General features: G+C 33.1%; 1 protein-coding gene across 2 annotated transcripts in view; it reads left to right on the top strand.

Annotated features, from left to right (window-relative positions):
* The window catches only part of LOC6048537, a 145785-nt gene that overhangs the window by 35964 nt on the left and 94027 nt on the right, over positions 1-15794 (top strand). For both annotated transcript variants that reach the window (XM_038253619.1, XM_038253610.1), the window contains exon 4: positions 12600-12657. In XM_038253619.1, the coding sequence (XP_038109547.1) occupies positions 12600-12657 (58 nt within the window). The remainder of the gene's footprint in view (positions 1-12599; positions 12658-15794) is intronic.

The raw sequence follows: 15794 nt of genomic DNA, 5'->3' as shown, positions 1-15794 counted from the left end.
ACTTTTGAGTCATAGAGAAACATGGTCAAAAAATCTGCCGCCGAGTTATGATTTTTGAAAAATAGTGATTTTTGGAAATAATCGAAGTTTTATGCAAAAACAAGTTTGACATTATTTTTTAATGCAAAATTGAATTTGCAATCGAAAAGTACTTGACAGATTTTTTGATAAAGGGCTCCGTTTTCAAGATATAGTCACCGAAAGTTTGATTTTAGCGAAATATTTGCAGTTTTTCAATTTTTAAAAATACTGACCATGAGTGACCATTTCTAGAAATAGGGTACGTTATCCATTAGTGGACCCCTTTCCTATAGTGGACCCTCTGAAGGGTTTTTGGTGAAAAATTCAATAAAATCACAATTTCAAGCGTGTTGTTGTCTACAAATCTTTTGTTTGGTTCAGCATCATTTAGAACAATGTTGACTGACATTGAATTGTCCTTTTCACCAAAATAAGTGTTTTGAGTTCGATATCTGAAATCAGCCATGGCCACTAGCATTTTCACAACAAAACTGCATTTATATTTTATGATTGAATTAACCATCCAATCATGTTTTGACTGACTATTTAACTTCAGCAAGTCGAAATAATGTAAGTTTAAGGATCTTAACTAAAATAAAGCAAAGAACTGCAATTTTCGAGCAAAAATTAGGGGGGTCCAATATAGGACAACGAAAATCCAAACTTTTCCAAAAGTGGACCCCTGTTAATTAAACCTTCAAAAATGCTGAAAACTGTGTATTCAAGCAAAAGTTTATCTAAAAGATACAATAAATGCTTGTTGTTATCAACCTAAACGCATATTTTTTTTCAATTATGAGTATAAATATAGCTGTTTTCATGTTAAAAGTACCAACAATGCTGAAGCCGTAAGAATTTATAATTAATCAAAACTATAGTTAATTGTACTTAACTGAAGCATCATAGTTGCAGTTTGAAATGATATTTTATAATAATAAATCGATAACAAAACATTTTTTTTTTCCAATAAACATGCGTGGTTTTATCAGTAACTGTAAACAAATCTATTGTTTAGTTTCGGTCAACCATTTATGTAATTAATATGAAAAAAATTGCATCAAGATTACTTGTTTTTAATTATTTTTATGTTTACAGTGGTTTTTGAAACGTTTTCTCTGATCTTTTTCGGAAATAAATGTGTTTAAATGTCTGTTAGGTTTTTTGTTGTTTAAAGCCTAATTTGTTAACAAAACATATTTGTTTATGATGAAAAGTGAGCAAAATCCATCTTTTATTCATTATATCTATCATTAGACCTACACCATGCATCAAAACATCAATTGTCGGTTAAATTTGGTATAAAAATAATAGTTTGCCTATAGTGGACCCGGGTCCACAATCGGATTATGGACCCGGGTCCACCATAGGAAAAGGGGGTCTATAACAGGCAAAAAAAACTTTTTTTTCAACTGGCTATTTTTCTGCTCAAAAACAAAAAAACGGATGAAACAAATAGTCAAAATTGTTCAAAAGTGCTGAAAATATTGAAAATTTGTGAAAAATGTGCTTCGGCTCTACTAGGGGGTCCACTAATGGTTAAAATACCCCATTTTTTAAAAGTTCAGAAAATTTGCTATAAAATTGTCTAAGAGACATTGAAGATTGGACCTCGGGTTGCTATATATTTTGAAATTTTTAAAATCAAGACTAGCCTTTTAAATGGGCGTAATATTCAATGTTTGACCCTTTAAAAATGTTAGTCTCGATTTAAAAATGACGCAAAATAGCTTATTTGGTCATAGGGAAGGCCCCCACAAAGTTTGAGCCAAATAAAAAAATACAAAATATAAAAATGGTTGAAATCGGCCGATTTCGTAGAGAGTTGCTCACGTCGTTCATATAGAGGAAAAAAATCAGGGGACCCAGGTGGCTGCCTTGTGGGACGCCTGAAAAAACAGCAAATATGGCAGAAATTACGTCGCCCACTTTCACGCTCATTTCTCGTCCGGTGAGGTAGGAGCGAAGCCATTCGAGCAGAGAACCGCTGAAGCCCAGTAGCTCGAGTTTAGCAACAGTAATACGGTGGTTTAGCTTGTCGAATGCTCCCGATAGATCCGTGTAGATGGCGTCAATTTGTTTCCGTTTCTGCATGGTTCGTAGGATGAAGGACGAATAGGTGACAAGATTGGAACTGGTAGAACGTTTCGCCATAAAGCCATGCTGTTCCTGGGCGATATAATCACAACAGTTATTTAAAAAAAAAAAGAAAACTTTTTGGAGATAAGCACATCAGTTGCCAATAGTATTTCAACAATCAATGACTCTACCTTTGAATTTCCTGCAGATTCCCATGTTTCTGGTGAGGAAGTCAAAGTTGCAGTTAAACAAATGAAAAATATGAAAGCTCCTGGCTTTGATAACATTTTTAATCTAGTGTTGAAAAAACAGAGTGATCAGTTCTTTCAACATCTAGCCAATATTTTCAATAAATGTTTAAAACTTGCTTACTTCCCCACCAATTGGAAGCTGGGCAAAGTCATACCAATTTTGAAGCCTCAAAAAGATCCAACATCGCCAACAAGTTATCGTCCCATTAGTCTTTTGAGTAGTCTGTCCAAACTCTTTGAGAAGGTCATCTATTCAAGGCTTTTGGATTTTACCAACGATAATAATATAATTTTGAATGAGCAGTTTGGCTTCCGAAAGGGCATAATACTGCTCATCAGCTTACGAGAGTAACTAAAATCATCAAGCAGAACAAGCTTGAGTCTAAATCAACTGCTATGGCTTTGTTGGATGTTGAGAAGGCTTTTGACAATGTTTGGCATGATGGTTTGATACATAAACTGTATTTATACGGTTTTCCAATGTATCTTATCAAAATTATCCAGCACTATCTTTCGGAGAGATCGTTCAGGGTTTTTCTGAATGGGATTGCTTCTGGATTATTCAACATTGATGCTGGGGTTCCCAAGGAAGTATTCTTGGCCCACTTCTGTACAATATTTTTACATCTGATTTGCCTACTCTTCCTGGTAATGGTGTGTTGTCACTTTTTGCTGATGACACTGCCGTTATTTATAAGGGTAAAATAACCAGATATTTAGTCGGCCGTCTTCAGAAGGGTCTTGACGTTCTTTCCGAATACTTTGGCGACTGGAAAATTCGCATAAATGCAGCCAAAACTCAAACCATCATTTTTCCACTTTCCAAATCGGCCCGATTTGTCCCAAAGGATGATGTTTTGATTAAAATGAATGATGTTTCAATACCCTGGTCAAAGGAAGTTGTCTATTTAGGTCTCATACTTGACTCGAAACTTTTGTTTCGGCAGCATGTAGACAAAATATTGAACAAGTGCAGCATTCTCATCAGGTGTTTGTATCCTTTAATTAACAGAAAATCAAAGCTATCTTTGAAAAATAAGCTAGCAGTTTACAAACAAATAATTTACCCCGTTATTGAGTATGCAGTACCTGTTTGGGAGTGTTGCGCTAGAACTCATAAATTGAAGCTCCAGCGTGTCCAAAACAAGGTACTCAAAATGGTTTTGAATGTTCCTGGCTGGACTAGATCAAGTGAGGTTCATGAATTAGCAGAAGTAAAAATGTTGGATCAGAAGATTCAAGAAAAATGTTTGAAATTCAGGAAAAAATGTGCTATATCTGAATACCCCTTGATTCAAGGATTGGTTTAGTTTATGGTAAGATTAAGTTAGTTTTAGGTTAGGCTTGTTTTCTTAATTTTTTTTTCTTCATTGTACCTAGTGTTACAAAAATGATAAATCATATACTTTTAAAGTTATGAATATGAACAGTGTTTAAATCACGAAAAGCAAACTAAAGCTGAAGAGCCACAGCTGACCACTTATTATGTAAACCAAATGTAATTATTATAAGAAAGATTCAATAAAGTATATTTAATTCAAAAAAAAAAAAATTTTGGAGATAAGCAGCACTGCAATAATAATTTCATTGACATTGAAATATTATTTAAAAAATTTCCTTTAGAAATTAAGATCCGATTTATATTTTTCTTGTCAATTTAAAAAAAATATATTCATGATCAAATTCTGGACCAATTTTTCAGAGTATATAATGAATTTGAAAATGGCGTTTAACCGGAACATAAAAGTTAAACATGAATCGTTTTAATGTTTGATGCAATCGAGGAAAATCATATTATTAGTTAGCTTTATTTTAAAATGGTTAAATATGCATTATTAACAACTTTTCCAGTGAATATTTTGGCGTTCAAATTTAATGTAATACATATCATCTAATTTTTTTACACATTGAAATTAAACGCAAGCATTGATTTTTTTTTCATATCAATTTATTAACAAATATCCATTGTAGGCCTATAGGGTCGTCCAATTTCACGGAGACACGTCTGAATCCGGAATTTAAACGATTATAATTTTTGTATTTCATTCAAATTATTTATATGGCTTCAATAGCTTAGAACAATTAAAATAAAACAATGTTTAAGTTTGTTTATAAAATTTCGAGAAAAACAAATATTTCAGTTATGAGTTTTATGTTGTGCTAGAAAAAATGGAAAATGTCAGAGAAACCATTACAATGATCACACAGCTGAAAATGTAAATCCAGACAGTTTAAATTTTGATAGTTCAAATTTATCAGTTTGTTCGTGGGGTTTTCTCTCAGTATAAGACCGTTGCAAATATTTTTCATTTTTTCCTCCTTCAAAAATTTTCCGAAAAATCAGGGGGCAAAATTTTTTTTTTTTCAAAAAACTTAAATTTTTAATGAAAATAGAAGCTAAATCAACTGAAACCAATCTAAAATGCATTTTCTGCATTGTTAATCATGTTTGGGCTGGATTAAAAATATTTTGAATTTTGGTGAAATTCCAGTGCACAGCACCACAAAAACTTTTTTTTCACAAATAATAAAATTTTCGTCAATACTTAGATATTTTTGAAATTAATGATTGCAAAACAACTGGACAGGTGTATAACGCATTTTAAAACACTTTTTTCATTCAAATGGCTACGGCCCCGACTTTTTGATTAAAATGAACGAATTTGATTGAAAACAAAAAAAAATATGTTTTTCTTTAAAAGAATGTATAATATATATGTTTTACATATACAGCAATTCCATTTGAAAAGAGCCTAAACCAAAAAAAAAGTTCTCCGATCGGGCTCAAAATTTTTCTGGGGGTTCCTTGGCCAAAATAATTAGACCCGTATTTTTTTGTTTGGCCATTAGGGTGGCCTACATCGTGCTAGGGTGGTTCAAAAAATGGCAATTTTCGTCATTTTCGTAAAACCACTTTTTCTAAAAATCATATCTCGCGCATTTCATCCGATTTTAGCTGTCTTAGACGCAAAGAAAGGTGATGAGTTTGGCTATTTGGGAAAATAGTAAAGTTCCAAAATCTAGCTTAACTATTGAAAAGTCGTATGAAAACTTAAAATGGCGTTTTGACCGTGTCTGGACCAAAGAGCCTATGTCTGAAAATATTTTATCGGATTCCTCGGAAAATTTCACATAACTTATCAAAATTGGCGATGTCGAACCGTACGTTTTGGAGATACGATTTTTGAAAATAAAACTGCGTTTTCGACGCGCCACGCGCAAAACGGAAAATGACGAAATCGGCAAAAATCAACTTTTTCACTAAAACTGCGATAACTTTAAAATTTCAGCGATGACCTATACATGTCTGGGTACCAAAATTTTCGTAATTGAGAGACGCAACTTTTGGTACCATAACATCTATAGGTCATCGCTGAAATTTTAAAGTTATCGCAGTTTTAGTGGAAAAAGTTGATTTTTGCCGATTTCGTCATTTTCCGTTTTTGCGCGTGGCGCGTCGAAAAACGCAGTTTTTCAAAAATCATATCTCGAAACGTACGGTTCGACATCGCCAATTTTTGATATGTTATGTGAAATTTCCGAGGAATCCGATAAAAATATTTTCAGACATAGGCTCTTTGGTCCAGACACGGTCAAAACGCCATTTTAAGTTTTCATACGACTTTTTCAATAGTTAAGCTAGATTTTTGGAACTTTTTACTATTTTTCCCAAATAGCCAAACTCATCACCTTTCTTTTGCGTCTAAGACAGCTAAAATCGGATGAAATGGCGCGGAGATATGATTTTTAGAAAAAAGTGTCTACCTGTATTGCGCAATTGAAGACTTTAAATGGCCGTATCTCAAAACAGCCCTATTTATTTTTTAAATTTGGACTCACCATCGTATTCCCCGTCCAATTTTACATAAGAATCACTTATTGATAGAAAGGAATATGTTTCGTTCCAAAGATATTGAATTTTAAATTTTTGAGTATTTGAGATAACCTAAATTAGCCGCATATGCTAGAAGCACTCAGTCGTGCTGATCAATAATTACTACCTGGTGTTCTGTAAGATGAATTATTTTCATAATTTTATACGATTTTGAGATAATAAATACCTTGAACAATCTATTGGGTAATTTTTAATGCACTGTTTTTCCTGATTACAGTGTCATCGTACCATATTAAGTAAAATTTGAACTTTTAATATTTATTTGCAAATGCTACAACGTTTTTACAATATATTTTTAAAAAAATTATCATTTTTCTATTGTTTTCATATTTTTCCTAATTCTTCATTCCTTCCCACTTAATCAAATTATTTTCTTTATTTGAAGCGAGAACAAGTGTAGAGCTGGCTGTAGTAGATGAAATAATTCTCATGTGTTCTAGAACTTTTGCCATGTGCGGTTGCGAAATAGTGCCATTCAGCAAAAACCCCAAAATCTGCCTTACGGTTTGAAAGATTGATTATATTAATCCGATTTTAATGTTGTGAGCCAGTTTCATCTGAATAATTGATGATTTTTTTTCAATTCTGATACATTTAATTTCAAAAACAAAACCATATACTTCTAATACATGTGGACAGCAGCTGTATCGTCTTCCAAGATTTCGAAATGGTTGACAAAAAAAAAGATTATTGTTCGGACGGTGTCGAAATCAACACCACTGAAGTTGATCTTAATCAGATAATAAATCAGATTAATCTTTGTGATTTTCTAACATTTTTCAGTTTTATACTTTCCCGAAATCCTCCTCCTTAACGAGAGTTTTATTCATGTTGATTCATCATTTTTAACACGATAATGTATCGTAAACTTTTTCTACATTTTACTTACAAGATCAATTGCAATTTCATGCTAGCACTGTGGGAATTCCATTCTGCCCTGTATTGCGTGTCGTTCTTGCTCTGTCCTGTGGGCTAGCACACAAGTTCACCGTATACTATTTTTTTTCAATTTAAGATTATACAGCTTTTTCCTACAGTGGTGTACATTCATTTTTTGTCCAATTTGCTAATGATTATTTGGGATGAAATCTTATTTCAATAAATAACCAGGTAGCAGTTATTGATCAGCGCGCCAGAGTGCTTCTAGCAGATGCGGCAAATAAACCAAAACAGGTATTGCGCGTATTCCCGAAAAAGACACGCGGCATACCATCCTCGAAACGACGCGCCGCACTTTCGACAAATGCGCGCTGTCAAATCCCATACTGTGCGTTTTGTTTTTGTTGATCTTCTTCTTCGAATTGCATGGCATTGTTGCCGGAAATGTTCTTTATTGCACCAAAAGTGTAGAAAATCGTTGGCAACAGTGTCGGCGGCACATTCTGAAAAGCCGCGCGGCGTGTACCTTCGAAAGAAACGGACAATAATCTCAAATACTAAAAACATTCAAATTCGATATCTCTGGAACGAAACATATTCCTTTCTGTCGATAAGTGATTCTTATGTAAAATCGGACGAGGAATACGATGGTGAGGTCAAATCAAAAAAATAAATAGGGCTGTTTTGAGATACGGCGATTAAAAGTTTTCAATTGCGCAATACAGGTAGAAACAATATTTTAATCTAAATTTTGATCACGGAAATGGATTTTACGTCCAATTTCCTTCAAAATTGAATATAAGACTGGCCGTCTAAGATGTGTGGTTCCTGAGTTATCGTCGTTTGAAGATAGGGGTTTCGCTCGAAAATCGCCAAAAAGTCGATTTTTTGGGAGGGTACAAAAATGGAGGGGGTGGTCCGATTTGGATGAAATTCGGGATTTTTGCATGTTTTGATAGTCTCAACAGCTCTGCCAAATTTGAGTAGAATCGGAGATGGTAATTTTCAAATTTGCATTTTTTCTTGCACATTTCAGGTGGAATGACCCATATACAAATGTCATTCTATCAGTGCTGCGAGTTGATTTTATTTTGGGGGAAAACCAATTCACCGTGACTTTGGCGGATCACGGTGATTTCACGGGATTCACGGTGGGGAAACTTTTTGAATAAAATTTTCCACCGAGTCCCGGTCACGGAAATTTCTAGCAGAGTTGGCTCTGTTAGAATCCTGCTAGAATGATTCTAGCAGGCCTGTTAGATTTCTGTTAGAATTTTGCTAGAACATTCTGACAGAATGAAATCTGTTAGAATCAGGGCTGTGGAGTCGGGTATTTTTTGGAACCTGGAGTCGGAGTCGGAGTTGGAGTCGTCAAAACTCGAACAGCTGGAGTCGGAGTCAGAGTCGGAGTCAGAGTCGGAGCCGAACAAATCTGTTAACCTAGAGTCAGAGTCATCTTGAATACAACAAAAAATATTTTTTTATTTCAGTATTTGCTATAAAACAGCCTTATTTACAAAACATCTTATATTTTTAATTGTTTTCACTATCGCATGCTCATTGAAACATGCTGATGAAAAAATTAGAAAAATCGTTGAAAGTTGAAAACCAAAAGTGTCTCATTAATGACTACTCTACCCTACACGGAAAAAAATTGAGTATTTTTTTATTAATTTTTTTTAACAAAGACTCAATTTCCCAAATTAAGTATTTTTTGATTTTCGAGATGTTTTGATATATTTTAGAGAATAAAAATCCGCAGCCATATTTTGAGCCATAGAGAAGTATGGTCAACAAATCTGCCGCCGAGTTATGATTTTTTTTTAAACAGTGATTTTTTAAAAAAATCGAAAATTTCATTAAAAACTAAATTTGACCTAATTTTTTTAATGTAAAATTGAATTTGCAATCGAAAAGTACTAAACAGATTTTTTATAAAGAGCTCCGTTTTCAAGATATAGCCACCGAAAGTTAGATTTTAGCGAAATATTTGCAGTCTTTCAATTTTTAAAAATAGTGACCATGAGTGGCCATTTCTAAAAATATTTTTTTGAAATGTTCAGAAAATTTTCTATAAAATTTTCTAAGAAACATTAAAAATTGGACCTCTGGTTGCTGAGATACAGCGGCTTAAAGTAAAAGAAACAGGAAAATTGAAGTTTTTTAAGCATTACCCAAAAAACCCACAATTTTCTTATGTCGATATCTCAGCAACTAATGGTTCGATTTTCAATGTTAATACATGAAACATTCGTAACAAAATATTTTCAGAATTGCCCTCTTTCTAAGAAAGTCAATTACTTAAATTACTTCAAAAGTTCAACGCCACAGATTTTTATTTATTCCCTGCAAAATACATTTTTGATCGATTACAATACTTGCTACTTCTTGGGAGCATTTTGCGAACAATCAATTGGTTCCACTTTGACAGTTCTGAATTAGGTTTACGCCGACTCGATTTGGAGGTTAAGGCTAGTATGGAGATCGGAAAGAAAGGGGTCAAGAAACAGCTTTACGAACAGCAGAACAAAGGAGAGGGAGCGTTTTCTTTGGGCTTTTCTTCACCCTATCTGGCTTGCTTTCGCTGCTGCTCATTTAAAAATTTTCTTGACTGGTTCCTTCCGATGTGCATACATCGCTTTAAGGCTGATACGCAGATGGGAAGGAACGCAAAACTCCATACAAAAAACGCCCAAGAAACGGTCAAGGAAAGGGTCACGAAAAGATTTTTCTTAAGCGGTACGCAACTGAAAAGTAACAGAAACGGAAAAATTGCGTTTGACGTTTCTTCGCGCGGTGCTTTTTTTGTAATATGTTTTGATGAAAAAATCAAAGAATTGTAATTTTTCTTTTTGAATGCGACTGATAATTACAAACGTTTTAATAATTTTGTATTGGAGATAATAATATTTAAAATTCCCGCCGAATCTCAAAAAGCAGAATATTGAAACTAAAAGGACAGATTTAGTTTTTCGGTCGAAATGGAGTAAAAAAAGAAGCTGTCTTTATAGATGTCGGCCATCGTGTCACCAACAATTGCTAGTACCAACCAGCTACCTCTGGATTATGAGTCCCCTGCACTGTCCGATTTATCCACACTCGCGGGATCAAAATGAAGTAAATCAGAGTGAAATTAAACTTGACAATAATCATACAAATATCTATGTTCTTACTGAAAATACAATAATAATCTGAAATTTTGAAATTCAACCAAACAACAAATTCAAAAATGTGAAAAAAACAAACATTTCAGAAATTTTAAATAACATTTTTTTTTAATAAAGAAAATTTCAACAAAAATCTGAAATTTGGAAAATCAAAATTAAAAATATGCAGAATTGAATAATATTTTTAATTTTTAACGTTTTTATAAGTTCCATAGATCAAAAACGTTAAAATTCGAAACGAATGTACAAATCGAAATTCCAAAAGTTTTAAAAATCGGAAATATAGAAATTCGTAAAATATATATATTTTACGAAAACCTCGAAATTATAACAATCAAAAACTCTATTTCTTCCAAAATTAAAAAATGAAAATTTAAGAATAAAGAAATTTAAAAAAAATAAGAAATTTTAAAAATTCAAGAATTAAAAAATTTAAGAATTTAAGAATTTGAGAATTTAAGAATTTAAGAATTTAAGAATTAAGCATTTTAAGAATTTAAGAATTATTTCCAGAAAAAAATTAAACATTTGTAACAGCCTTATTTTATAATTTCAAAATTTTTTAACTTCCTAATTTCCTAGTTTCCGAATATCCTAATTTCCTTATTTCCTAATTTCCATACCTACTTCCAAATTTCCTGATTTCTTAATTTCCTAACTTCCTAAACTCCTAATTTCCTAGTTTCCTAATTTCCTAACTTCCTACTTTCCTGATTTTCTAATTTCCTAACTTCTTAATTTCCTAACTTGCACACTTCCTAATATTCTAATTTCCTAAGTTCCTAATTTCCTAATTTCCCAATTTCCTAACTTCCTAACTTCCTAATTTCCTAGTTTCCTAACTTCCTAATTTCCTAACATATTATTTTCCTAATTTCACGATTTTCTAATTTCTGAATTTCCTATTTTCCTTATTTCATAATTTCCTAATTTCCTAGCTTCCTAATTTCCTAACATATTAATTTCATAATTTCTTAACTTCCTAACTTCCTAAACTCCTAATTTCCTAGTTTCCTAATTTCCTAATTTCCTAACTTCCTAATTTCCTTATTTCCTAACTTCCTAACTTCCTAATTTCCTAACTTCCTTATTTCCTAACTTCCTAATTTCCTAGTTTCCTGATATCCTAATTTCCCAATTTCCTAACATTCTATTTTCCTAACTTCCTAATTTCCTAGTTTCCTAATATCCTAATTTAATTTCCTAACTTCCTAATTTCCCAGTCTCCTAATTTTAAAAATTTCCTTATTTCCTAATTTCCTCATTTCCTAATATTCTAACTTCCTAACTTCCTAACATCCTAATTTCCTTACATATTAATTTTAAAATTTCTTAATTTTCTTGTTTCATAATTTCCTAATTTTCTTTTTTTCTTTATTTTACTTATTTGCTAATATCATAATTTCCAAATTTCCTAATTCCCTTGTTTCCTAATTTCCTAATTTTTTAATTTCCTTAATTCATAATTACATAGTTTTTTAATTTCCTTATTTCATAATTACATAGTTTTTTAATTTCCTTATTTCATAATTACAAATTTTTTTAGTTTCAGTTTTTATTGTTTTAGAATTTAAGAATTTCTAAATTTGCTTTTATTTATTGATTTCTTAATTTTGTTTATAATTGTTGTTAAAAGTTTTTGAATAAACATTTTTAATCTATTTAATTTTAAGTTTTGAATATTTTTAATCTTTTTATTTTTTCCTCGAAAGAACCTCGAGCGCGCACACCGTCAATCGCGCTCATACCGAACTGTCAACTTTTCTTGGGGGGGTCACGAAAAGAACACGCAACATTTCTTGACCGCGTTCCTTCCGATCAGCATACCGTACTTCAGGAAGGAGTGCACTGTTTACATGGACTTAGCACAGTTCGATACGGTCGTCGATTTTGTTCGAGGAAATTCGTCGACAATCGACGAAGACCGTGTAAACAGTGCACACGAGCTGTCAAATGACATCACGGCGTAAAACCTAATTGAGGCCGCTTTGCGAACCACTATTCTGCACCAAGATTTGGTCCTATTCCGTCAAATAGCTGATACATAAGCTAATTATTGGGCAAAAATTACGATAGATACTTACTTAACCTCTGGAAGTCGCTTGTTTTGGCGTTTCTTACAAGTGTCCTTTCAAAGTTTGTACAAGGTACGCGACTGCCGGTGGGTTAAGTTACTTTCTTTCTTACTTTTATGCTATTTATAGCTCAATTTCAGTTGAATGTCAAAGTGCTGATGAGACTGTATTAGGTCCCAGGAAGTGCGTACTTTCCCCTTCTACATTAATTTTTATTTTATAATTTCAATTTCAGGTTCCAAGAACAATTGCCCCTAAAGCTCCGAGCTTTGCACTCAACTGTAACGATATGTGTAAGTACTAGCCTGTTTCTTTATTTTTTGTATTAGTTGAATAATTCAGTATGGATGGGTCATTCCATCTGAAGTGTGCAAGAAAAAATGCAAATTTGAAAATTACCATCTCCGATTCTGCTCAAATTTAGCAGAGCTGTTGAGACTATCAAAACATGCAAAAATTCCGAATTTCATCCAAATCGGACCACCCCCTCCTGTTATGTACCCTCCCAAAAATCTTCTTTTGGCGATTTTTGTACGAAACCCCTATCTTCAAACGACGATAACTCAGGAACCACAATCCTTAGTGGGCCAGTCTTATATTCAATTTTAAAGGAAATTGGACGTAGAATCCATTTCCGTGATCAAAATTTAGATTAAAATATTTTTCTACCTGTATTGCGCAATTGAAAACTTTTAATCGCCGTATCTCAACACAGCCCTATTTTTTTTTAATTCGATCTCACAATCGTATTTCCCAGGCAATTTTACATAAGAATCACTTATCGACAGAAAGGAATATGTTTCGTTCCAGAGATATCGAACTTTAAAGTTTTGAGTATTTGAGATTATCTACATCAGCTACACTCGCCGCATCTGCTAGAAGCACTCGGGCGCGCCTATCAATAACTGCTACCTTGTTATTTATTGAAATAAGATTTCATTCCAAATAATCATTAGTAAATTAGGCAAAAATTGAATATACACCAATGTAGGAAACTGCTGTATAATCTTAACTTTAAAAAATATAGTATACGGTGCATTTGTGTGCTAGCCCACAGGACAGAGCAAGAACGACACGCAATACAGGGCAGAATGGAATTCCCGCAGAGCTAGCAGAAAATTGCAATTGATTATAGAGCAATTCAAACTCAAATCAGGAATTTTTCTGGTACTTTTGTACCCGACCCTCTCCGATTTCAATAAAACTTTGTAGACATGTTATCCTAGGCCTATATAAGCCATTTTTGCGTATACAGAGCCAATTGTACTCGAAAATAACATTTGAGAAGGGCGTAAGTTATTTAGATATTTTTGTATTCTGTAATTTAAAAATGACTGTAACTCGAAGGCGTTGCATCGTACCAAAAAGTGGTCAAAGACAAACTTGATGGAAATTGGACGGGCTTTCTGAAAAAAATACACTGAAAGAAAAATACACGCCACTTCTATGGGATTTTTAAATTTTTATGTTTAAAATTTAATTTTTAAGGTGAAGTCACGATTTTTTTTTCGTTCAAAATTTTTGAGGAAATAGCCTAAAATGTGACAAAAAGACTCACGAAAAATGCAGGATGGTATGTCTCTCCTAAAAAAATACAATAATCATTTACTAAAACTGTTTTTTTGAAAAGTGGTCTAAACGTCAAAATTTTCAAAAACCAATAGTGGGAATCGATTTTCCAGACAATTTTACATAAAAGTCTCCATATTGACCACTGTCCCAAGTCCAATCCTTGCGAAGTTACAGCGGTTTTAAAAATAAAAATGTTGAAAAAACAGCTTTTTTGGTGGTTTTTGGCATTTTCTATATGACAGACTTGATTTTTCAGTCTCGAAAATATTTTTACCGGAAAGCTCGTCCAATTTCCTATAAGTTTGCCTTTGACAGCTTTTCAATTTGACTCGTTTTAATATTTACGTAGGATGATTTACCTTCCAGATTTTTACCACACTGAAAAAAATATTCTGTTTTCAGTTATGTGCAATGTAATTAAGCTTATATCCGTAAGCCCATGCATCCAATTGAAAAGCTGTCAAAGGCAAACTTATGGGAAATTGGACGAGCTTTCCGGTAAAAATATTTTCGAGACTAAAAAATCAAGTCTGTCATATAGAAAATGCAAAAAACCACAAAAAAGGTGTTTTTTCAACATTTTTATTTTTAAAACCGCTGTAACTTCGCAAGGATTGGACTTGGGACAATGGTCAATATGGAGACTTTTATGTAAAACTGTCTGGAGAATCGATTCCCATTATCGGTGTTTGAAAATTTTGACGTTTAGACCACTTTTAAAAAAAAAAACAGTTTTAGTGAATGATTTTTGTATTTTTTTAGGAGAGACATACCATCCTGCATTTTTCGTGAGTCTTTTTGTCACATTTTAGGCTATTTCCTCAAAAATTTTGAACGAAAAAATCGTGACTTCACCTTAAAATTAACTTTTAAACATAAAAATTTAAAAATCCCATAGAAGTGGCGTGTATTTTCTTTCAGTGTATTTTTCAGAAAGCCCGTCCAATTTCCATCAAGTTTGTCTTTGACCACTTTTTGGTACGATGCAACGCCTTCGAGATACAGTCATTTTTAAATTACAGAATACAAAAATATCTAAATAACTTACGCCCTTCTCAAATGTTATTTTCGAGTACAATTGGCTCCGTATACACAAAAATGGTTTATATAGGCCTAGGATAACATGTCTACAAAGTTTTATTGAAATCGGAGAGGGTCGGGTACAAAAGTACCAGAAAAATTCCTGATTTGAGATGGAATTGCTCTATAGCGTCCATCCCGGGAATTCCTGGGACAAAAATCCCGGGATTTTCCAAAATTGGGAATTCCCGAATCCCGGGATTTTCGATATTTTGTCCCAGGAATTCCCGAAATTAAAAAAAAAACAAATTTTAGTCTGGAGATCCAGATTTGGTTGTGGAAAAAGATGAACAATTTAATACATAGTAATCGATAAGATTTTTAAACCATTCAAATTTGAATGCGGCATATATCAACATCAATTTGGCTTATTAAGGAAAATTAAAAAAAAAATAGTTTACAGATTCGAAAAATGTCTATATTTTAAACTTAATTAAATTTATTTAAAAAAAATACTTGACTTAATGTATTGTCGCTCTGGCACTAAACCGAATCGAGCGATTTCCACTCTCGCCGCACTTTTTCTCTCCGCCTTTTTCTATGCGTGTGTGTATGTGTGTGTGTGTGTGTGTGTGGTCCAATCCAATACCCACTGGCCGGCAGCGAAATTATGGGAAAGTATAATTTGTATCAGACTTGGGTTATGCTGATACAGCTTATCTCAGTCCCGGGTATTAGGTGGTGACAGCCCTCGCGCTGACCCATTTCAGAGATCCTAGAAGCCCAATTTGGAGGTCATTGGGCATTGTCTGGCCTCGCCTAAACATAGAGCAAGAAC

Source organism: Culex quinquefasciatus, chromosome 1 (genome assembly GCF_015732765.1).
Source record: "Culex quinquefasciatus strain JHB chromosome 1, VPISU_Cqui_1.0_pri_paternal, whole genome shotgun sequence".
In the NCBI taxonomy this organism is placed as follows: domain Eukaryota; kingdom Metazoa; phylum Arthropoda; class Insecta; order Diptera; family Culicidae; genus Culex; species Culex quinquefasciatus.
The sequence above is the reverse complement of the archived record's forward strand: the minus strand, read 5'-3'. Positions and strand labels throughout refer to the sequence as shown.